Source organism: Coregonus clupeaformis, chromosome 4, assembly GCF_020615455.1.
Source record: "Coregonus clupeaformis isolate EN_2021a chromosome 4, ASM2061545v1, whole genome shotgun sequence".
In the NCBI taxonomy this organism is placed as follows: Eukaryota; Metazoa; Chordata; class Actinopteri; order Salmoniformes; family Salmonidae; genus Coregonus; species Coregonus clupeaformis.
In genome coordinates this window covers 10,949,952-10,975,877 of record NC_059195.1, presented here as the reverse complement: position 1 = coordinate 10,975,877, position 25,926 = coordinate 10,949,952, and the positions used below count along the sequence as shown (strand labels likewise).

At 40.8% G+C, this 25,926-nt stretch overlaps 1 protein-coding gene across 1 annotated transcript; it reads right to left on the bottom strand.

Annotated features, from left to right (window-relative positions):
• Positions 1-680: 680 nt before the first annotated feature.
• LOC121551730 (G protein-activated inward rectifier potassium channel 1-like) lies at positions 681-23,505 on the bottom strand. Its single transcript, XM_041864471.1, has 3 exons — positions 21,908-23,505; positions 20,863-21,079; positions 681-2,743 (listed from the first exon to the last, which is right to left on the bottom strand). Exons 1-3 carry the CDS (start codon positions 22,745-22,747, stop codon positions 2,106-2,108), a joined length of 1,695 nt encoding a protein of 564 aa, XP_041720405.1. The 5' UTR covers positions 22,748-23,505; the 3' UTR covers positions 681-2,105.
• Between the last annotated feature and the right edge of the window lie 2,421 nt (positions 23,506-25,926).

Below are 25,926 nucleotides of genomic sequence, written 5' to 3'. Positions count from 1 at the left end.
GATGGTTGTCCTTCTGGAAGGTTCTCCCATCTCCACAGAGGAATTCCAGAGCTCTGTCAGAGTGACCATCGGGTTCTTGGACACCTCCCTGACCAGGGCCCTTCTACCCCGATTGCTCAGTTTGGCCGGGCGGCCAGCTCTAGGAAGAGTCTTGGTGGTTCCAAATTAATTCCATTTAAGAATGATGGAGGCCACTGTGTTCTTGGGGACCTTCGATGCTGCAGACATCTTGACACAATCCTGTCTCGGAGCTCTACGGACAATTCCTTCGACCTCATGGCTTGGTTTCTGCTCTGACATGCACTGTCAACTGTGGGACCTTATATAGACAGGTGTGTGCCTTTCCAAATCATGTCCAATCAATTTAATTTACACAGGTGGACTCCAATCAAGTTGTAGAAACATCTCAAGGATGATCAATGGAAACAGGATGCACCTGAGCTCAATTTCAAGTCTCATAGCAAAGGGTCTGAATACTTATGTAAATAAGGTATTTCTGTTTTTTATTTTTTTTATACATTTGCACACCCCAAAAATAAACTCTTTCACTTTGTCATTATGGGGTATTGTGTGTAGATTGATGAGGAACATTTTGTATTTAATCAATTTTAGAATAAGGCTGTAACGTAACAAAATGTGGTAAAAGTCAAGGGGTCTGAATACTCTCCGAATGCACTGTATATAATATCCATAACAAGTAAGGCTTTTTTAATGTTTTTGTTTTCTATGCAAGCCTTTTTATTTTTTTGATAGTGTCCACAAAAAGCTAGCTACCTGTGTCCCATTAAATCAATGTGTCAAGAATTGATCTTAGATCTTTATTCCTGAAGAGTTTGAGGATCATACAATATCATTGATGACTTTAGTTTAACCAGATTCCATGGATTCAGTAAATATAATGGTTATGGGACTGCTGCAGACCCTGTGGCTATATAAAGATTAGTCATTATAACATTATTGCTTTAGTTAAACAGGGAGCATATGGACTCTTAAGACAAAGGTGGTGACTTTTTCCTAAATATAGGTCCACCTCTAAATCTATATTTATTCAGTAACACTTAAGTTGAAATTTTGGTGCACATGTTCATTAAATTAAATGTAGAATGAATAATAATTTGAACTTCCAAACTACTGTTCAATAAGGCATGCGTGACCATGTATTTAGTTGTTTTACTTCCATGTAAAAGAGTAATTTACAGTACTGTTCAGGACATTTATGTCATAAAGCCATAAATGCTTACTGCCATAAAGAGTGCCATAAACAGTGTACTGTGTGTTGTGCTTATAAGGCTGTAATATTGGCCCTTAAAACGTAAGTGTTACCTTGAAAAGTGAGTTCACGTTGCTTAATAAGATTGTGCCCAGTTCCAATATGTCATATGATGTGGATCATACATTTTCAAATATAGATTGCATCATCCAGCAACATACAGTACGCTTGCTGAACTAAGAAATTCTTAAAATTGCACATGGTAAAATATCATCCTATACATGAAAATACCAAAAATACAGCTGTGAACAAACGTGGAAATGGAAACAAGGTAATATAGTTAAGGCTAAACATCTGTGTCTATTACCTTTGTCTAGCTAAGTCAATAAAAGTAGCATGCATTTAACAGAACATTGCCACACAATTTTACATTAAACAACAAAAGCAGCCAACTCAAATCGAATGTATGTACCCTTCTCCACCGCAAATTAGTCCCAATGTTGTGTAGGTTTTCCATTTCGTAAACCATATGGCTTTGTGCAACTGTTCGGATCCATTGCAAGTAAAGTCACTGTTCAAATCATCTCTGTAAAATAATATATCTATAAATGTCATGCCAGAAATTAGAGAGACTATGTTTTACATGCGCTTAATGTATTGTACTTGCCAGATTGTGCTTATCATACATTGTCTTTCATCATAGCATGTATACTTACATCCAGGAACAAATCTGCGGTAATCTATCACCCTATTTTATATAAGGTATACTTAATCTGTACGTATTTATATACTACATTTTCTTGAATATAAGAATCATGTCCTTTAATAAATTAGAAATAATAAAAGGGTTGGGGAAAAGGGTTGGGGTATAATAAGTTTAAACTGGTCGTCCATTCTACGTGAAGCGGTCGGAATTCATCTTTCTGAGTTTCGGGGGCAGGTGTCCGTCCATTCGGCCCCCTACTCCCCCTCCCCCCTGCATCCTTAGCAGCTTTGGGGGCAAGTCTGCCATGGATTGGCTGATGTGATCGGAGCTGATCTTGGAGGCCATCTTGTTCACCTGTTTCTCATCGGAGACGCCGGGGACGGAGCTGATGCGCTGCAGCTTCATGGGCAGGTCCCCCATGCTCCCGGGGTAGATCATCTCTGATGTGGTGGAGCTCATTCTCAGCAGCTTCCTAGGCATGGGTAGCCCGTCCCGGCCGCAGCCACCCCCTTGCATCTTCTGCAGCTTAGACGGCAGCTTGGTGGTGGTGTTCTCCTTGTCCTCCAGGGTCTCCAGGCAGTCCATGGAGCTGTTCTTCCCCCCCTCGCCGCTGTTGCACAGGGACGGGGCCATGAGAGGAGAGGATATGAGCAGGTTTTCCTCCTGCTCCTTGACGCTATACGGGGGAGTGTTTACCTCAAACGTGGCGTGGAACTGGGAGTAGTCCACCTTGAAGAACCCCTCCTCCAGGGAGATGACTGGGAAGAAACGATGTCCCCATAGAACCTCGTCCTCAGTGTAAGAAGTCCTCGCTTGGCAAGTCATCCCTGTCGAACACAGACAAAACAACAAAAACAAAAAGATAATGGTTGATTGGCTTGATTGTCTCCATGTCTTTATTTCAGGAAATTTACTTGACGACTTCGACTCCATGCAGAGAATTATGCACAATTTTCTGTGGACAAGGCACACAAGGCTAATGCTGTGGAGATTATATATTTGTCTAGCATAGCATTAAGCAAACACTTCAGAATCAAAGATGAACCCTGATTCAATTACATGCCTGACGCAGTGCCCTTAGCTCAGTCACAACAGTGGTGTTCCTCAAATATTATTTTCATTCAACAAACAATATCACTCACAAACTGACATGGTTAATTTGTACATATAACACAGAAAGTTGCCTCAAAAAACACTTAATTGATTTTCAGATTCCATACAACACTAATGAGCAAGTTCCTCAGTAATTTGAGAAAGACGCAGAGGATAGCTGAGTCAGTGTAGGAGTCCATCAGGTAATTACTTTTAAGATGAAAAGCACTACAATATAATATAATAACACTGTTTAATTTCTGAGATTTTATCCTGTATAGATTTGTCTGATGAGAAAATAACTCAACCATTACTTCTCCCAAACAATGGTAACAAACTTAAAAAACACACAATTAACTTATTAACCACTCTGTTGTTGGTACAACATTCACTATGTAAGTGCTAAAATACTCAACTACTAAAGGTGCCACTTTTACGCACATTCTGTAACAGGTATCTATCTACCTCCTTGTTCTCATCAATGTACAGTACCAGTCAAAAGTTTGGACACACCTACTCATTCAAGGGGTTTTCTTTATTTTTACTATTTTCTACATTGTAGAATAATAGTGAAGACATCAAAACTATGAAATAACACATATGGAATCATGTAGCAACCAAAAACGTGTTAAACAAATCAAAATATATTTTATATTTGAGACTCTTCAAATAGCCACCCTTTGCCTTGATGACAGCTTTGCACACTCTTGGCATTCTCTCAACCAGCTTCACCTGGAATGCTTTTCCAACAGTCTTGAAGGAGTTCCCACATATACTGAGCACTTGTTGGCTGCTTTTCCTTCACTCAACTGGGTTGAGGTCGGGGGATTGTGGAGGCCAGGTCATCTGATGCAGCCCTCCATCACTCTCCTTCTTGGTAAAATAGCCCTTAAACAGCCTGGAGGTGTGTTGGGTCATTGTCCTGTTGAAAAACAAATGATAGTCCCACTAAGCCCAAACCAGATGAGATGGCGTATCGCTGCAGAATGCTGTGATAGCCATGCTGGTTAAGTGTGCCTTGAATTCTAAATAAATCACAGACAGTGTCACCAGCAAAGCACCCCCACACCATCACACCTCCTCCACCATGCTTTACGGTGGGAACTACACATGTGGAGATCATCCGTTCACCCACACCGCATCTCACAAAGACAAGGCGGTTGGAACCAAAAATCTCCAATTTGGACTCCAGACCAAAGGACACATTTCCACCAGTCTAATGTCCATTGCTCGTATTTCTTGGCCCAAGCAGGTCTCTTCTTCTTATTGGTGTCCTTTAGTAGTGGTTTCTTTGCAGCAATTCAATCATGAAAGCCTGATTCACACAGTCCCCTCTGAACAGTTGATGTTGAGATGTGTCTGTGACTTGAACTCTGTGAAGCATTTATTTGGGCTGCAATTTCTGAGGCTGGTAACTCTAATGAACTTATCCTCTGCAGCAGAGGTAACTCTGGGTCTTCCATTCCTGAGGCGGTCCTCATGAGAGCAAATTTCATCATAGTGCTTGATGGTTTTTGCGACTGCACATGAAGAAACTTTCAAAGTTCTTAAAATGTTCCGTATTGACTGACCTTCATGTCTTAAAGTAATGAAACTGTCGTTTCTCTTTGCTTATTTAAGCTGTTCTTGCCATAATATGGACTTGGTCTTTTACCAAATAGGGCTATCTTCTGTATACCCCCCCTACCTTGTCACAACACAACTGATTGGCTCAAACTCATTAAGAAGGAAAGAAATTCCACAAATTAACTTTTAAGAAGGCACACCTGTTAATTGAAATGCATTCCAGGTGACTACCTCATGAAGCTGGTTGAGAGAATGCCAAGAGTGTGAAAGCTGTCATCAAGGCAAAGGGTGGCTATTTGAAGAATCTCAATTATAAAATATATATTTATTTGTTTAACACTTTTTTGGTTACTACATGATTCCATATGTGTTATTTCATAGTTTTGATGTCTTCACTTTTATTCTACAATGTAAAAAATAGTAAAAATAAAGAAAAGCCCTTGAATGAGTAGGTGTGTCCAAACTTTTGACTGGTAATGGATGAGCAACAATACTGGGATAATGAAAATAAGCAACTACAAGCATTAATCTAATACAAAATGCATACAGTACAGGTCACACGAGTGGGATTCATTGTCTTTGGCGGAGTACAACATAAAAAATATTTATTACATTTTAGTCATTTAGCAGACGCTCTTATCCAGAGCGACTTACATGAGCAATTAGGGTTAAGTGCCTTACTCAAGGGCACATCAACAGATGTTTCACCTAGTCGGCTCGGGGATTAGAACCAGCGACCTTTCGGTTACTGGCACAACGCTCTTAACCACTAAGCTACCTGCCGCCCCATTTATCCTAAAATACTGTTTTAATTTCGTCTTGCATTGACAGGGAAACAATTGCTATTTCAGAGGCACTGAATCATGTTAAGACACTTTAAAAACAATTTCCTAAATAAGTAGATGTCTTCTATCTAAGCCACCCGGTGTCTTTTGCTACTTATGAATTTAGTCCACATCGTAACCTTGGTAAGGAACTACAAAAGAGCAGATTAAGATAATCAAATTACTTAAGTGGTGGACCACAGGAGGCTTAGCAAAGATAAGGGTGCAATGGGTCCAATGGGCTTTCCTGACAACTCATTTCTCTTTTGGAGAAAATAATATTCATCACCATGTATGGGACTTCCAATTCAAAGCCTGTTATATAACATGTTTGGTCTCAAAATATTAATGCGCCTATGACAAGTGGTTAATTAGGTCATCATAGTGCTGCCTAAAGAATTTCAGCCGGACCAAAGCAGATTTCATGCATTATTTATTTTTTTATTTAAAAGTTGCTTTTAAGAAAGGAAGATGGAGTTAAAATAAGAGAGGTTTGTGGGATACTCTTTTAGCAAGGTCAGTTTGGTCAGCCATGTTGCCTGTCAAGGTCCGTGAAGGAAAGTTCAAAGTTCATAAGGTTTGTTTCCATAGATTAAACAACATACACTCGATCATGAGCACCAGGCATTCATTTTTTGTTACTGGAGACGTTGAATTAAATGAATGCTTAACAAACGTTCCACCCGTGTCCCCGTAAACAAATTAATACAATTAGTCAAATGATGAGGATACATTTTATGAGCAACAACATTAATTTGTTTTACATAAAGTTACGGGTTCATCTTCAGTGATAACCCTCTCATCACTGTTATTCGGGAGATGCTATCGTAATTATTATTACATGATCTGAATACTTGCATTGTATCAATTCACCCTGCACAGAGCTCAATGCAACCTTTTGTTCTTTGGAATGTCTATGAAAACATGGCTGCTGAAAGCAGTATTTTGCACAGCTGCCCCACAATTCATGAATCAATAGAAACAAATTCTAACAGAGATGAGATGCACACTTATCATCTGTCAGTCCGGAACATTGAACTGAGCCACGTCTTCCTTTTCCTTTTAACTAAGTATCCAAGCTGTTACAAAGCTGGAGGCACTTGTGTTCTTGAAGGTCTGTTGAAGTCCATTAAAAGCTGATTGGTTGCCCTGATATAAATACCACATATACTAATTGCTAGCGTAATAATGCCCTGGCAGCAATAAATGAATCATAAGCATAAGCATTCAAAGAGACTAAAGATCATGGTACAGTAGGTATTGTGAATCTTAATTGAAGCTATGATCATCTTTGTTTCTGTCACTGTTTCCAAGGTCCATGCAATAATGCGCTGATAACAGCTTTTAACAGTCACAGTCAAGTCACAGATGTGCCAGAGTTATTAACATTGAGTATGGTCAGGGTATTCTGGGCATTATTTCTGCCCTATCACTCTGCACTTCTGAGTGCTCTCGGCATATGGAAATATGCTTCAATGACTGGGGTCCACAGTAATAATAGGGACTTGAGGCTGAGAAGCCAATTGGGGCAAAGTGCAGGGAACCTTGTAGTCATTTGTATCATGAACTTGTCACTCTGCAATAATCTGCCAAAGCATAGTCACACCACATGTTTACCAACATGCATATACTGTAAGTTCAAAGCTCTAGTGTTGGTGTACACATGCAAAAGCACACTTCTTCTACACTGGTATTTTGCTTAAACCCTCAGTAATTCTTGTATAATTTTACCACCAATAACAGCTTGCCTGTTATATAGATTTTGTACTTTCTCCCTATATAATAATAATATTATATGCCATTTAACAGATACTTTTAGCCATTGCGAAATACAGCAGTGAGTACCTACATTTTCGTAAGGGTGGTAGCGGGAATCGAATCCAAATCCCTGGTGTAGGAAGCTCCATGCTCTATCAACTGAGCCGCTCTGCTATATTAGTCAACAGTGGGCTAAGAGAAACAGCCCAAAGACTGCCAGAGAAACAGTCAATATCACACACCACTCAATGGAAAATAATCAGTAGAGGATATTCAAATATTGTGACAAAGTTCAGCAGAACTGGCCCGGAGCATGACAGGAGGTTATTAAAGCAAACAAACAGAATTTTTCTCCATTAATTCTAGCACAAATAAACAAAAATAAAACTTTCCTCCATTAACTCTGTAACATAATCATATTCAGTGATCTATAGTGATTGGCACACGTAAGGATAATCGTACTGTTCATCTGAAATCAGATAATCAACTTGTGATTCACTGTTGGGTAACTCTGTTTTCTGATCTGCATCCTATTGAGCGGCCTCATATTGGAGGAGAGCCCAGCAATTTTGTAATAGCACCATCGACAGCATGGCAAAAAGGTAAATTGGTGATATGTAAGTGGGTACATTCCTGCATCCATACACTAAAGGCCATCAACAGTCTCACTGAAGAGGCTGCTCTGTGCTTTCCTTTTCACCAATAGGGAAAAAGCCACAATTACAGGCAAATTGCTATCATAACCATTTGGAAACTTGGAGGTGATATGAGTACAATTAAACACAGCCAAACAGCTTTGCTGTGCGCTTAATAAGAGTATAATAAACAACACTATATACAGTGCATTCGGAAAGTGCATTCCACATTTTGTTACGTTACAGCCTTATTCTAAAATGGCCGGCCAGCTCTTTCCCTGAGAAATCAGGGGAGAAGGGCCTTGGTCAGGGAGGTGACCAAGAACCTGATGGTCAGTCTGACAGAGCTCCAGAGTTCCTCTGTGGAGATGGGAGAACCTTCCAGAAGGACAACCATTTCTGCGGCACTCCACCAATCAGGCCTTTATGGTAGAATGGCCAGACGGAAGCGACTCCTCAGTAAAAGGCACATGACAGCCCGCTTGGAGTTTGCCAAAAGGCACCTAAAGGACTCTCAGACCATGAGAAACAAGATTCTCTGGTCTGATGAAACCAAGATTGAACTCTTTGGCCTCAATTCCAAGCGTCATGTCTGGAGGAAACCTGGCACCATCCCTACGGTGAAGCATCGTGGTGGCAGCATCATGTTGTGGGGATGTTTTCAGCAGCAGGGACTGGGAGACTAGTCAGGATCGAGTGAAAGATGAACGGAGCAAAGTACAGAGAGACCCTTGATGAAAACCTGCTCCAGAGCGCTCAGGACCTCATCCTGGGGCGAAGGTTCACCTTCCAACAGGACAAAGACCCTAAGCACACAGCTAAGCCAACGCAGGAGTGGCTTCGGGACAAGTCTCTGAATATCCTTGAGTGGCCCAGCCAGAGCCCGGACTTGAAATCGATCAAACATCTCTGGAGAGACCAGAAAGTAGCTGTGCAGTGACGCTCCCCATCCAACCTGACAGACCTTGAGAGGATCTGCAGAGAAAAATGGGAGAAACTCCCCAAATACAGGTGTGCCAAGCTTGTAGCGTCATACCCAAGAAGACTCAAGGCTTTAATCGCTGCCAAAGGTGCTTCAACAAAGTACTGAGTAAAGGGTCTGAATTCTTATTTAAATGTGATATTTCAGTTTTTTATTTTTAATACATTTGTCATTATGGGGTATTGTGTGTAGATTGATGAGGGGAAAAAACAATTTAATCCATTTCAGAATAAGGCTGTAACGTAACAAAATGTGGAAAAGTCAAGGGGTCTGAATACTTTCCGAATGCACTATATACAAAAGTATGTTGGCACCCCTTCAAATTAGTGGATTCGGCTATTTCAGCCACACCCGTTGCTGACAGGTGTATAAAATCGAGAACACAGCCATGCAATCTCCAAAGACAAACATTGGCAGTAGAATGGCCTTACTGAAGAGCTCAGTGACTTTCAACGTGGCACCGTCATAGGATGCACCTTTCCAACAAGTCAGTTCATCAAATTTCTGCCCTGCTAGAGGTGCATCGTTCAACTGTAAGTGCTGTTATTGTGAAGTGGAAACCTCTAGGAGCAACAACGGCTCAGTCGTGAAGTGGTAGGCCACACAAGCTCACAAAACGAGACCGTCGAGTGCTGAAGTGCGTAGCACAAAAAAAATAGTCTGTCCTCAGTTGTAACACTCACTACCGAGTTCCTAACGGCCTCTGGAAGCACGTCAGGACTGTTCGTCGGGAGCTTCATGAAATGGGTTTCCATGGCAGAACAGCCGCACACAAGACTAAGGTCACCATGTGCAATGCCAAGTGTCGGCTGGAGTGGTGTAAAGCTCACCGCCATTGGACTCTGGAGCAGTGGAAACGCGTTCTCTGGAGTGATGAATCATGCTTCATCGTCTGGGTTTGGCGGATGCCAGGAGAACACTACCTGCCCGAATGCATAATCGCAACTGTAAAGTTTGGTGGAGGTGGAATAATGGTCTGGGGCTGTTTTTCATGGTTCGGGCTAGGCCACTTAGTTCCAGTGAAGGGAAATATTAACGCTACAGCATACAATGACGATTCTGCGCTTCCAACTTTGTGGCAACAGTTTGAGGAAGGCCCTTTCCTGTTCCGTGCACAAAGCGAGGTTCATACAGAAACGGTTTGTCGAGATCGGTGTGGAAGAACTTTACGTGCCTGCACAGAGCCCTGACTTCAACCCTATCGAACACCTTTGGGATGAATTGGAACGCCGACTGCGAGCCAGGCCTAATCGCCCAACACCAGTGCCCAACCTCACTATTGCCCCTGGCTGAATGGAATTAAGTCCCTAGTGGAAAGCCTTCCCAGAAGAGTGGAGGCTGTTAAGGCAGGAAAGGGGGCACCAACCCCATAATAATGCCCATGAATTTGAACTGAGATGTTTGACAAGCAGGTGTCCACATACTTTTGGTCATGTAGTGTACCAACAGGCATAAAACATCACGTAATCATCTCACCTGCCTGTAATGGTGTGTTCCTATGGAAACCAAATCTACCAATGGTACGTGAGTATAAACACACCATATGAAGTCTATTTGGATCGTCACCTTTGAGTGCAACTCGAGGCAAATGTGGCGGACATACAGTAAACACAAAAGTATATTTCTTGTCTTTGACCATCCCAATCGAAACAACCATTGGTTTTATCACTCAATATTGGATGATGCATTATACCCCTAGTTCCTGACCACAGTGAACTGGTTTGGATGCCTGTATGCCCCTGACCTTTTCCAGCACATCACTGCTCCTCAAAGTGTATTTGTTTTGGTCGAATCATATGTAGTATCTTATCATTGACGTGAGCTCATATTACAAATGCCATATTTAATAAGCACAGTGAAAGGTTCCTTTATTACCGTCTGTCGGGCTCTTTCATCCTCACGGACACAGACTGTGCTTTGTGTACAGACCTCTCTTTGATTTTCCAATGTATACCCTGTAATGTGTACTGCTGGATGGGCACAGTCTATCCAAGGCAGTGGAGGCTGCTGAGGGGAGGACTGCTCATAATAATGTCTGGAACGGAGCGAATAGAATGGCATCAAACAAATGGAAACCTGTGTTTGATACCATTCCACTGATTCCGCTCCAGCCGTTACCACGAGCCTGTCTTTCCCAATTAAGGTGCCACCAACCTCCTGTGATCCCAGGTCCAAACAAGTCCTAGAGAAAGAAACATCACCTATGGTGGTGTCAGTCTGTTTTAGAGCCATTACTTTATATCATGCCTTCTCTGAATAAATTGGACGTGGCCATCAATGTTAGGCCTACTGCAGGATTATTAATTAATGTAAGGAATATTTAACTTTAATTAGATGGTGAAATCAGATAATGACAGGGACTGCTTTAATCATAAACTGGATTTGAAGCGTGAAAGCCCTGCAAAACACAATATCAAATATCCGATTATTAGGAAAGAAAACTGAGCTGCAAACAAAACACTCAATCTCCCTTCTTTTTACAACTGGTAAATCTACAACATACCAAAGGAATTTTGCTCTTCAAATTGAATATACACTATATTTCTCAAGCAATAACGTGTTGCCATTGAGAGAGTATTAAGGGCAGAGGACATTAATCTCTCTGGGGTTGTATGTTTGGGAGTCTATCAAAAACTAGTACTTTGTGAATGAATGAAGCTAGCTAGTACTGCAGGATAACACTGAGCTAGCTTTTGTGGTTCAAATAACAAAGTCGAGAAGCAGCCAAGTCACTAAGGTGACAGGGAGATAAAATTGATTCTTTGGGTGGCAAGAATGGAACGTAAACTAGGGGGAAGCTTGCCAGTAGTTTCTGCTTGATGGTGGCTCACTAAGCTTACTGGCATTCATGGAGCAGAGTCGCTAACATAAGCTTATCCAGGATATAGAAGCCACAGGAGCTGAGGATTATATCTGTTTGCTGCATTGCTCAGTCGTATACTGGAGATCAGGGCTGCACAACTCCACTGTCTCCACACCTCAAGGACCAGAGTCCTGCATCCTGGCTTTAGATAGATGCCTGTTTTATTCAATCCAGTTCTTACATATCAACAAATCCATACACATAATTTGACTTCAGAAAACAGCTTATTTTACAAAACACTCACAACCACCTGCACTCTTTGGAAAATAGAGCAATGCAAATTGAGGAAAGAATTTACATACTTATGCAAATGGAGGATTGTCCGTTATTCAGATTAGCCTTTTTCTGCACTTCGACTCTCACAGCCCAAGTCACTGGGAGACAGGTGGGCGTAAGGAGTCCTCCCCGACCTCTCAATTCTCTCACAGACAAGGATCTGCAGATGTAAGACATTCTTTCACAAACACGCACACACACACATGCATGCATGCAAGTGTAGCACATGGAGATGTGTGAAACTTACTCCTCAGCCTGAAGTGTCCGCACTTGCGCCAGTGAATGGCTAGCTTTTCGCGTAGCGCCAACTGGTAAGATGCAGGAGGGTGGTCAGGTGTGCTAGCAAGGCAGAGGTCCTGGGTTCGCGCCTCGGTTTGAGACGAATCAGGAGGAAGTGGTACTCGCTAAAAGCAGCGTGACGTCCTTTACGCACACAACAAACAGTCATCCACGCACCCTCACTCACCAGTATATGGATGTCAGCACAATCCCCTGACACAGTATATGGGCTTTAGAAGCAACTGAAGTGTTATCTATGAAGAAAACAGTGGCGGAAGCAAGATGGCGAATCTGCGCTCTGGACAGTGAATACAGAGAATCACAACTCAACCCTCTTATGCTTGCACCCAAGCACCGTTAAGATTATTTTATGTGATAAATGACATTAACATATGAATAGTTTAATTATTTACCAAAAGGTGAGCAACAACAACACAATAACAATGCATCATGTGGAAGGTTGTTGCTGAAAAGCAGAAGAAACCATCCCTTCTTGACTACTTTTTGGCCCAGTGGTATAAAATATTAAAGAGATGCACTGAGCTAGAGCGACATTGAGGACAACTGACAAAAGAGAGGGGGAATAAGCGATGTCCTCTTTAATGGAGAAGGAACAGTTTAATTCACAGGACATACAGTACAGCAATAATACTGTGCTGAGTACAGTACTTTGGGTTCCTAACAACTGAATGTTCACATTTTCCAATGAAATGCCTGAAAGGACACAACAAATTGTGTCTATTTGAGGATATGAAAAATGTTTAGCTCATTTTGATACAGATACATCTGTTATGGGCACAATTCCTCTCTAAGAGAGATAATCTGTTTCTATGGTGACCACCATCAAATGGTAGGCTGAGAAAAAACCCAGTATTATTTTAGGGGCCTGCTTTTTCCTCTTTCATTCTTCGTAGATTAATATAAAGCTCTCAGCTGTAATATCATTTAAGTATTCAATCAATTTGTTAAGGTTGCATCCCGAGCTTCCAGCTCTGATGTTTATTCCACATTATACAACATGCGGTAGGCAAAATGTGTGCCAAAAAAAACACAGAGATGGAAATACACTGGCGGATAAAAAATGGTGTAGAAATGTACTGCTATGGGGGATGGGTGTTGAGGGAGCCAGAACACTCAGACAATAACATCAGTGTGGAGGTAGACAGAGCAGAGAAGAGAGGAGCAGAGCAGGGGCTGTGAGAGAGAGAGAGAGAGAGAGAGAGAGAGAGAGAGAGAGAGAGAGAGAGAGAGAGAGAGAGAGAGAGAGAGAGAGAGAGAGAGAGAGAGAGAGAGAGAGAGAGAGAGAGAGAGAGAGAGAGAGAGAGAGAGAGAGAGAGAGAGAGGAGAGTGTCATTGCCTGCCAAGCCTCTACACAGGGTGAGGTGACAGACCAGGCACAGGAACATACGGCTGACCATTAACAAGCTACAGGAAAAAAAACTAACATTATCAAGGAAAGAGGGTGTTGGTGGTGAGGAGTAAGAGAGGGGGAAGAGGGGCAAACGATCGATAGCCTTGAAGCCAAACACCAACTAATGGTGGGCAGACAAATCACACTCGGAGTGTGGCTATTTAAATAGGGATATCGCATGTTCAGTTAAGCTTGTGTTTTCTCACTATGGTTTGAGTGAGGTCCAATACCCCACAGCATGTCAATGGGACTGAAATAGAAAGCATGCATCCCCCAAGGATTGTCTCGCTAGAAGCGCATCCAAAAGACAAAATGTAAATGTGGCTGTGTCTGTTTAGACCTAGATCGATTAACGTGGGCTTCAGGGACACTCAGACGCTATCAATCAATACTGCAAAGTGACCAAAACACTAAGAGCTAGGCTAGCGATTAGAGCATTGGGCCAGTAACCGAAAGGTTGCTGGTTCGAATATCCAAGCTGACAAGGTGGAAATCTGTCGAGGTGCTCTTGAGCAAAGCACTTAACCTTAATTTTCTCCAGGGGTGCCATACTACTATGGCTGACCCTGTAAAACAACACATTTCACTGCACCTATCCAGTGTATGACACAAAAATTATATATATATTTTTAAGCAGAGCACAACCTTTATCACTTGACGATAACAGATGGTTATTGAGGAGCCACCCTCTTTAGTCAGTTTTGACCAAGCTCTAGCCTACCCATCCTTTGTGAGTCTTTTATATAACCAAGATCTTTGTCGGGTTCCTTTTAGTTCTGGGTGACGAAAGCGGCAACATGATACCATGATCAACGATCTAACTGACCCTTTATACACTCTTAGAAACAAAAGGTGCTATCTAGAACCTAAAATGTTTCTTGGGTAACAATTTAAATAACCATTTTTTGGTTCTAGGTATAACCCTTTCCAGAGAGGGTTCTACCTGGAACCCAAAAGGGTTCTACCAAGAACCAAAAAGGGTTATCCTATGGGGACAGTCAAATAGCCCTTTTGGAACCTTTTTTTCTTAGGGGGTAGGCATTAAACAGTAACATTGGCAATATTACTATACACAATACATTATTATTAGACTTGCATTTTAATTCCAAAACACATGCAAGTCCTTGGAGAGAAAGATACAATTATTTCCAACTCTTAAGTAGAGTGACGGCTCTCCACATCGTGGCCTGACTGTTACCTTGGATCTAGTAGCGTCACCAAATGAGTTCAGTCCAATAGTGCCACGCCACACCCCTCCCTCCCCCCCAGGATTTATTACAGTCCAACAGAGACCTGACAAATCCCCAAAGACACAATTTAAGCTTGTTTCCCCTTGGGAAAGTTCTAAAGGGGATAAATAATCCATGTCATAGCTGGTTTAACCCAATGCCCATTATGTGGAGTTCATTCCTAGTGCAATTACTATATCTTCAGAAATGGTAAAGCTCTCCAGTGTGTTGTCTGAATCGACACTTTCTCTCACAGTGGGACAAATTTAGACAAAAGTACGCTGTCACTGAGTGGTTCTCTCTTAAAGCAAACTGGTCATGTGCAATTCAACACAATATAGATTTAGTCTATTACAGGAAGTACAGTACCTGAACTGAGTTAGCAAAAACAATTCCAGCATGAGACGTATGTACTACAATATAAACTGAGAAAAAATGACATTCCACAAAGATTCTCGCACTAAATTTGGTCACTGATCACAATTAATGTTTGCGTTGGAAAAACACAAAGCTCCAACGCGGCTTCTTAATGCAATGAAATGCGTGAGACGGGTAGTTAAAAAAACAAGTTAAATTAAACAAATGAATAAAAAACACAGTAACCCACTGGAGAACAGGAAGCTATTAAATATGCGTCTTATCAGCGCACCCTTTGGGGAGGGCCGTGACTCTGCCGTACTCTGACCCTGGGCACATTAGATTTAATTGGAGACTCCCGCTCTCACCTGCTCAGAAGGCCGACTTCCCCGGCTGAACCCACATTAACCCTTTGAACCGCAGAGTGCTTGAGTGCGGCACGGAATGGAGAGCGAAGATCAGCACGGACATGCTCTGAGTATAATCATTCAGAATGAATTATGCTCACTTTCTCCAGGGGCCTGTCTATCCTTTCACAGTGATGTGTAATCACAAGCTCCATTCTGCCACTATTTACCTCGGACCAACGCATGCCTCTGACTTCTCGGCTAATCTGCTACACGAGATGTATCCATTTTCTGAATAAATTATTCTGCTGCAACTCTTTGTGCACGACAAACTCCTCTTTGCTTGTTTTACTTTCAAGATTATAACGGAAAAGTTTATTCATAATGCAATATGTGGATACTATTAATATCTAATTACAACAATTAAAATATTATCAAAAAGAGACACAACTTTGTTTGCTTTTAGGCCAAAGCAAAGTTCTACATGCCCTCGCAAAACATGAGGTTACTTGCGTAAACCCGGTTCACTGATATTATGAGTGAGATATCTCACAGCTGGGGGATTCGCTAAGGATCGCCTGCTCACGGAAGGACGTATCAAAAGCTTCTGTTGGGGACAGATTGGTAGAGTGGCGAATGAGGTGAGACCCTCACCTCCCTTAAAAGGAGCCACTCTCCCGCCCTCTGGTTATTCTCAAGCATACTTCTCTTCCTCACGCTCTTGTGAGCAGGGGAATGCGGTGAGACATCTCACTCATGATATCAGAGAAGCAGGGTTACGCAAGTAACCATAAGTTCTCTTTCAATTATTCGTTTCGATATCTCAAATGTGGGGATATGGCCAACTCCCATATCTCGAAACATGCCCTCCGAAGCCAGAGTATTCCCAACATCAGCAACCCTCAGAAGTCCCGAAACTAAGAAACTCATAACAAAGTGAGGGGAAGCACAATACAAAGCGCATACAATCTTAGTTTAATGGGACATGTCCCTAAAACAGTGCCCAAGAGGTAAACTCCTATGTGGGAGAGGGCCCTTCCAGGCCCCTCCAAAGGTTGTCACCCTTGCTATTATAAATCAATATAATAGTCCCATGATCCGGGCAGGATATCGTCAGATATCTTCTGAGGGTGGTTGCCCAATGAGCGAAGAGCATGACCCTCTTGCCCGAGCTCTCCTACAGTTCAAGTAGACGCCCACCGTGCATACTGGACAACGACGTGGACGCTCTTCTAGGGAAGCCGACAGGTGAAAAGCCATAGGCACATTAACCTGAATGAAAAAACCCTGGACAGGCTGCGGGCGCGAACAGTGGCTGGTAGAGCAAGTTCCTGCAAGGAACATAGGACCATGGAAAAACAGATTGTAGGAAAGAACAATCTGTATAGTCACACCACTTCTCCACGAAAAGACGGGCCAACTGTAAAACAGAGAGAGTGCATAAGGGGTTGGCACTGTTTTTCAAGAGTCGCGGGCCTGTCTCTTTACTTTTTATTCTATCACTGGTCATTGAGGGGCTTGAAGATGATGAGGGAAAGCATACGGCATTAACCAATTTTTGGTGGGTGTATCAGCTCTTCAACCCCAAACGGCGTGGTCATCGTGTTTTGGGATGAGGTCTCCCTGGGCCCTCATAGAACTGGTCGTTGCTTCTACTAGGCTGCAGCAAGTCAGTCTGGATAGATCGGGGAAGCGGGCTCTCTCGGGACAGAGCAGCCAGCGACATGACGTAAGACATCAGGCAATATACCCGCTCTGTCTTAGTTATGCATTACACATTTATCTTTTTCATACTTTTTGTCCAATATGCAGCATTTCTGTTTAATATTCAACATTGAGCCAAAGATGGGAAAATCCATTGCAAGTACAGCAATATAATTCAAGAGGCTCATAAATCATGATGTACATTGAAACATGGTAATAACATAATTTCCAAGGTTTCCATATCCAATGCATTATACTAGTGAAGTGATTCAACTGGCAAAATATTTGGTACAGGATAAGCCAAACTGTGAGACTACGTGTAACTCTAAAAACACTTTCTTTATCCAATACTAGAATTTCCACAAGACAAACATACTGTATTTATATGCTCACAGATACACATGAATAAACATCAAGTGTACTTTAAATCAATTCAAGTCCACAACAGTCTCATGCCACCCACACGTCTTAGCATGAACAAATAGCAGAAAAACAATAACAAGGGAGATTCTATTTTTTCTCCAATACCAGTGAATCGTGAAAAAGGCTCGGGCTGCCATGAAGGGGGCATAGAGGAAGCCAAGAAAATATGCCACGTCAACGCACAGCTAACTAGTTATGGACCATGTCCCAAATGCCACCCTATTCCCTATGTAGTGCACTACCTTTGACCAGAATAATATGGGAATTGCTCTTTTCAAATAGTCTAACAAAGTGTTCCACTGTAGCTTTCGGCTGGAGTTGTTCGGAAAATATTTGTAAACGCCTTGTTAGCATCATGTAAATGCAACAGCATGTTCCCAATAGCCCATCAATCATTAGCGTTTGCATGAAAGTCACATCGCAGTCTTCTCACAGAGCTCATTTTCTGCTGATGTGGCAGCCACTGCTTTTCTAAACATAATTGATGAGCGAACACAAAACTTAAATTAAGTGCATCACAAAATGTTTGTTTTTCTGAACTGCGAAGTGTCTTGTTAATAAAGTACCACACACAACTTTTCAGGGAGAAACGTGTTGGTGACAGCGTTCTTCCTCTAGTCAATCACACATTCAAAGTCAGCTTGCCATGAAATTAAAATCCCAGCCTGTTTGTAATGTAACTGAGCTGATCAAAGATAGAGAATGGGACTAAAGTACAAAATTGCATGTTAGATGTACTGTGTATAATTGGCGTACCATTCGAACAGAAGAGTGGTAAAGCAATTGCAGTCTGAGCAATTTCACGTCTGCATAATACAAAGAAAATGTTATTGCAACTCAGTGTTTCCGTATAGTGTTCCCCGCTATGTTTTAAAAAAAAAACTTTTATAGAAGGAACAGTTAACTAAACCTTAACAATTTGGATTAAACAATCTTATCTGTTATATCAATTTCAAATATGTACATGACAATGTTATAATACTTGAATCAGTACTCCCTGATGAAGGATATGTTGAAACGTACGTTTTTTATATTATTATAACACTCTCATAAAATACTTTCATGCATGCAGTGACTATGTTCAAATCTCTGATAATCTAACAGATGGGAAGCCATGTGGTGCTGACTTTGAGTTTATGATTTCATGAGAGGTTGTGATGACGATGTCATTTCATAAGCTCATTATGTGAATATGGAGAAATACTGAGTGAGAGAGCTGATTTTCTATGAACACGTAAAAAACAATGTACCTGTAAAACTTGGACATGCTGATGTTAGCTAAAACCAGTAAATGCCAAGTCTCTGAATTAATATTTTATCACACATTCTATCTGGCTCAGACTTTATTCACTTGTTCTGGCACCCATTAAGCCCTGTAACACCTCATGGTAGCTCTCACGATTCCACCTCCTAATTTGAGCTCAGAAAAAGTAGTTCTCTTAATATCAGGTTATTTTGTCAGTAGACCTCTTTTGTTTTGTGTACAGTTACCACATGTTCACTGGTGTATTACTGAAAATTACATTGCATTACAGTTTCCTCCATACCATAGGAATAAAATCTAAGTTCAGGTGCAGTGCTGCAATCCTGAACGCTCAAAGAGAGGTTGCCATGGAAACAGAGTTACATTGGACTGAAATGAAAGTGGCTGAGGATTAGACTTTCACTGTACATACATTTTTAACCACATATTGTTTTCACATCGACATCTCTCTTTTTGCTCTTTAACCTAACCCGACCACATACGTTTGCATTGACACAGTCGAGATTACACTACTACTGTATCTAGAATTAACATTGACATTGAGAAAATATCAAAAATATGTTAAATTACAATTACAAAATGTGTTTGCTGTCTAATTTTGTTGTTGTGCCCAGTGCATATGATACATGTGAACCTTTACCTCCAAAGTGTATGTTTTGGAATTCTTATCCGCATTCTAGAATTTTTTGTGTTGATGACTGACCGATTAATCAAAACTTTGGGAAAAGATGATGACATTTCTAGTTCTAAATATATATTCTACAGGGCAGCACCATTATGTCAGACACATCATACAGTCATTTCTCTGCACCTTTTTTTCTATATAACATCAATATGTAACCCCTCATGAATAAAATAGTCCAATTAAATGTTCATATACTACATGAGTTGTGTCAGTAAGTTGCATGTCAGTTGTTACTGATTTTTCATCAACACTTAAAAATCTATATTGAAAACAGGGATTCTGAACAAATCTGAGGACCGAAAAAAATTCAGATTTGAGATACAACTTTACTTTTTTTGTAAAGTTATATATAATGACATGATGTGTACCGTATGCTACTGCCACATACATACAGTACGGTACAGGCCCAACTTTTTCATGATCAACATAACTTTTTTCTGCAGTGGTCTGTATTGCATCAGACAGGACTGGTATGTCATTCCACAATCTTAAAGGACTCCCTGCAGCCCTTTATTAACTGTCTCAAATGAAACAGTTGAATTTGAAATATGATCACAGTAACCAAAATGTTTCTCAAGTGTCATTACTGTTTTTATTGAATTGACATTTCCAATTTCAAAAAGCAATGAGGAAAGCAAAGTATACCCCCAGAAGAGTATGAGGTTTGTATTGTAAAACAGCACAACTGTTCCCTAGACAGCAACTATTTTAGGAGATCTCAAATTTTTTTGTAAATTATTTATAAAAATCTATCAAGGGACTGGCTCTTTAGATAAACTAAACATAATTGCATACCATGCCATGGTGATGTACTGTATTAAACACAGGCCAACCAAATTCAAAAGAGATTGAGCATATCCAACTGCAATTAGTTTTTTTGTCATTTCCCTTGCAAACGTAAAATCAATCAGAACATATATGATTTATAAACCTATCCAGTTGTGCCACAGAAAATCAATAGCATGCAATCAATGACATCCACTAACATCCAGGGGTCAATGGAGAGGCCCATCTGGGTCAACATGGCCCACTTACAGAAACACCTGCAACTTCACATTATACTGATTCACTTTATACTCATCATTATAACACTCATACTAGCGCATTAATTTGCTGGCATATACTTTAGCCAGAGCCAAACATTCTCCACTAGTTTATCTCAGGGCATAGATATACAATAGGCCGAAAGGCCTCTGGTCTTTAATAATACTGCAAGAAAGAAAAACAAACAAGGTATTTGTGATAACTTACCAGTGGTTTCCACTATTCCTTCCAATATGACCACAATTTCAAACTGCTCTGTTTGCATGGATCTCTGGGAGAGTTCGTAAAATGGGCTTTTAGTGTCAATCACATGGCAGATTGTAAGTGGTGAGACAAGGAAGAGCTGATCCGCCCCGGTACTGAAGCCCACGTCCAATTCCAACTGATCCAGTGGAAGAAACTCACCTTCAGGCGTCTGACGAGACTATGGAAGTATACAGAGATAGCAAGAGACAGAGAGACAGAGAGAGAGAGAGGGAGATATAGATAGATAGATAGATAGATAGATAGATAGATAGATAGATAGATAGATAGATAGATAGATAGATAGATAGATAGATAGATAGATAGATAGATAGATAGATAGATAGATAGATAGATAGATAGATAGATAGATAGATAGATAGGGGGGGACAACAAACAGTTTAACTACTGCAACCCAGTGAGCCCTACTGAAAGCTATCCACATTTTGTGAGATCAATCACCTGTAAATAGACAGAGTTAGTAAATCAATGCCTATAGCCAGAGCCATATATATAGCTCTGGCTATAGCTAATCAGGCACATCAAGCCACATCAAAGGCACATCTTAAGATGTTGATGACCCAGTGACTCTCTTCTACTTCAGGGGGCCTGTATAATGGTAACATTATTATTGCTATATGAATAGCATTGCCACTAAACTTCCCTGGAATTAATTGCTTTAATTGTTAATTCACATTGGTAGGCCTATTTGCAAAGAAAGTGAAAAAACGATTGTTCATAAAAGTAGGCTCTAGAAATCCATTATTCTATGTTTAATTAGGCCTACGTTCATATCATTATAAATATCTCTAACGCGATAAAAGAGCAATACTGGTATTAAAATATCATATCAGCAGAGAATAATTAACTTTATAATAAAGTATTTTATGTGTAATTGTGGCGAAATTAAACAATAAGAAAACTAAACACTCATGACAGAAGTAAATGGGGTACTAACGTTTTAATACACATATATTATTGGGCATGGGGCCGTAGAAGTGCCACTTACTTTCAGCAATTTGCAGCGGATCTGTGCCGAGACCATATGGCTATTACGCAGGTTGCCGACTCTGAACATGAGAGTTAGTTTTCCATCTCGCATCGAAATAGCTGCATGTTCACTAAACATCAATGTCTCTGCCCTTTTTTTGGGCTGGGACATCTTAATGAACATGCAGCCAATCAAAAAAGCATCAACGATTGATCCCAGGATTGACTGGAAAAGAAAGAGAATTATCCCCTCAGGACATTTGTCCGTGATATACCTATAGCCATATCCTATTGTGGCTTCCGTTTCTATAAAGAATAAAAACGCTGAGGGAAAGTTGTAGACATTGGCAACGCATGGCGTATACTTGTCATCGTGGGCTCGATGGAGGTCTCCTCTGATGTAGGCTATGATCCACCACATGAAGGCCATAAAGAGCCATGCCACCGTGTATGTTAGGATGAAGATGAATAAATTCCAGCGCCATTTCAAATCAACCAGTGTAGTGAATAAATCGGAAAGGTATCTACTGGTTTCACCACCCAGGTTTCCATGCTGGACGTTACATCGCCCGTTCTTGTCCACAAAGCGTTGCCTCTTCTTCTTCTTCTCTGGTGCCGGCTGGTTGAATCCAGACCCACTGGATGAGGTGGTCACTACCTGATAGTCGTCCCCAAATTTCTTTCGAAGTGCAGACATACTATGATGACAGCAGCGAGAGAAATAATCTGAAGGGTTCAATATAAAGTATATTTCTGTACAGGACTTCGTTGTAGTTGCAGTAATTGACCTTATGTTGTGCGCAATATCTCGGAATTGGAAATAAGGCGTGGAAAGTGCGTTCTGTAACGAACTAATCATGCACTGTCCCCTCTCTCCACATACTGTTACTACTACTGCACTTCAAATCCATGAAAATAAAGGAATAATGTCAATTCAATCACTACAAACAGATCTTCATCCAAAAAGTAGTCTGCTAAAAAACAATTACGCATAGGATCATCTTCTATCCAAACGCGTCCGTCGCAGTTCAGGTTTTGAACAGTTTATTATTTCGTGCGTCGCTGCTGATCATCCCCCTCCCAGGCTAGAGCAATCAATGCAGGTTGGCTCAACACTGTCCTCATCTGTGAAGTCCACACCTTGGGTTAAAGGTTGAAATTGTTTCCACGCCCCATCCAGCAATTAGGATTTTGTAGGTAATTAATTAATCGTTGGTTACTGTGATTATAACCCTTGGTCAAGATTAAACGGCTTCATACATACTGCACATCCGATTTCAGTGTTGGTGTTGGACACAATTTGGTTCCCAAACCTCCGCTTTGTGCTCCTGCGTGCGCACATAGGATCTGCATTCAGTTCTATGACAGTGGAATATGATGGGAAATTATGAATTCGTGGAACAGTTTACTGTCCAGTCATACTTCTGTGGTTCCCCTCAATGATGATGCCTGCAAGCTGTCTTTCCTGTCCCCCCTTTCTTCTTCTGGTGGAATTTTACTGGTGTTCTTATGGACGCATGTAATAAGAATCCGACAGCGGCTGTTTCGTTCTTTCCCCTCGATTTTCCCCTTCACTGCTCCTGCACACTGCACGTTCCGTATGCTATGATGCACTCACTATTGCCTAGCGGTACTACACAGACATACAGTTTAGAAGAAGAGGGAGGGAAGAGGTATGCAGTTAATTTACTTTAACACAATTTGCTAAGATATAATGTAAATAATAACAAATGAGCCTACCATTGATTCATGGGTTTTAGAGCAGGCTACTGTGCCATTGATTTTTTAACCAGTTGTGAATTTTCTGTAGTGGTACATTGATGGTGGGATAGACAATTATGTAAGGGATAATCAAGGAGGGGCTATGCGTTCTATGGAGAATAATGAATGACGTGTTTTGTTTGAGCTGCTTTTGAAAGCAAAAAGTGATTTGAACACATTTGAACACATTTCTAGGCACATTTGTACATTTATAGCTCTTGTATAATAGGGATAAAAAACTTGGGGCTCTGTGTTCTCTGGAAAATTATGCAACTCTGTGGAAGGTTAGTTCCAACACTCCGCAAGTGCGTCATGGAACACACCTTCCACAGAGTTGCATAATAATGTGTTCAAATGTGTTCAAATCACTTTTTGCTTTCAAAAGCAGCTCAAACAAAACATGTAAGAATGAACTATAGCCATTTAATTATACTATGTTGATATACCGTGCCTTATAGGGAAATAATGCACTCTCTAGAATCCCTTTCAAGGCAATCAGAAACGAGTATTCAACAACGACATGGTATAAGCACAGACAGAAGGGTTAACCCAGACACATCACAAGGGTTATAAAGCTGAAGCATTCATTTAGAATGTTCTCACCACCAAATATGGTAGTCAGAGGGAAGTCCAGTAGTGGGAGAGGATTGAACTAGGTGAAACTGGGCCGACATTCTGCTAATTCTCATTGATGAAGTCTGATCTCAATAAATTTTTCTGTTCCAAAAACTAGATTCTGTTACGAACACAGTTCACCAGAGCTGCCAACTCTCATGCATTAACCGTGAGGCACGCATTTGACCGTTCTCACGCTCTCACGGCAAACCTCTTATATCTCACACATTGGAAAGTACAGTTTTTATTTTTCTAATTAGTCCATTGTATAGTCAGCGCGTTAACTTTTCATCTGTGCTCCAAATCGTTTTGAAATCGGAGCATCTGCGCCTGCAATTTAACATCACGAGAGGAACCTCTATCATTGTACTGTCTTGTCACAGCACTGTGAACCGTGACACATTGAAGCATATGATTGGTCTAGTTATGTAAGGGATCAAGGGGATTGGATGCATGTTTTAAAGAAACGCCCCTTAAGATTATAATTGAGTTGAATTGAGAGAGAGAACGGCACAAAAAAGCCCTTTGACAGCATGTATTAAAATCGATTTAATCCACACTTGCATTAGTCCCCTCGTTTGGTGATTGGCATGGAGGCTGTGACAACGAAAAGGTAGCAGACATACCTACAGTATGTTTTAGCAGGGATGTTTGGTAGGGTGACCTGATTTGTAACTATGAAAATCATTTTGTCAAACAGATTGTGAACCCAAAAGTGTAAATTTGAGTCTAGAGGGGGGACAATACATAGACAAATTATTTGGTTAGAGTGTAGGGGCAGATGTATGTCATCCTGTCTTCAGGAGATTGTATTACCTATTTACTTTATTTAGTCTGATCAGTGGAACAATTCACATTCTTAACAGTGGGTTAAAATATAGGGTAATTACCATGCTTGTCAGCAAGAACACTACTGTTATTCCCCACACTTATTTTATTATTCCACTTCTTCACAATTTTGCCAGTGTAATCACATACAGTGCATTCGCAAAGTATTCAGACCCCTTTACTTTTTCCACATGTTGTTATGTTACAGCCTTATTCTAAAATGGATTATATTGATTTTTTTGTAACTTATCTACACACAATACCCCATAATGACAAACCAAAAACAGGTTTATAAATTTTAGGAAATTTATAGAGAAATATACAAAAACATCACATTTAAATAAGTATTCAGACCCTTTACTCAGTACTTTGTTGAAGCACCTTTGACAGCGATTACAGCCTCAAGTCTTCTTGGGTATGACGCTACAAGCTTTGCACACCTGTATTTGGGGATTTTCTCCCATTCTTCTCTGCAGATCCTCTCAAACTCTGTCAGGTTAGATGGGAAGAGTCGCTGCACAGCTATTTTCAGGTCTCTCCAGAGATGTTCGATCTCATGGCTTGGTTTTTGCTCTGACATGCACTGTCAACTGTGGGACCTTATATAGACAGGTGGACACCAATCAAGTTGTAGAAACATCTCAAGGATGATAAATGGAAACAGGATGCACCTGAGCTCAATTTCCAGTCTCATAGCAAAGGGCCTGAATACTTATGTAATTAAGGTATTTCTGTTTTAAATTTTGAATAAATGTGCAATTATTATTTTTTTAAACCTGTTTTCACTTTGTCATTGTGGGGTATTATGTGTAGATTGAAGAGGAAAATGTTTTA

What these genes read in the sequence shown, in the direction of transcription:
- LOC121551730 (XM_041864471.1), bottom strand. Translation starts at nt 22,747, where the DNA reads ATGATTAGTTCGTTACAGAACGCACTTTCCACGCCTTATTTCCAATTC. An exon ending in TCCGCTGCAAATTGCTGAAA is followed by an intron (nt 21,080 to 21,907) that starts GTAAGTGGCACT and finishes ATACTTCCATAG; the next exon opens with TCTCGTCAGACGCCTGAAGG. An exon ending in AGGAATAGTGGAAACCACTG is followed by an intron (nt 2,744 to 20,862) that starts GTAAGTTATCAC and finishes TGTGTTCGACAG; the next exon opens with GGATGACTTGCCAAGCGAGG.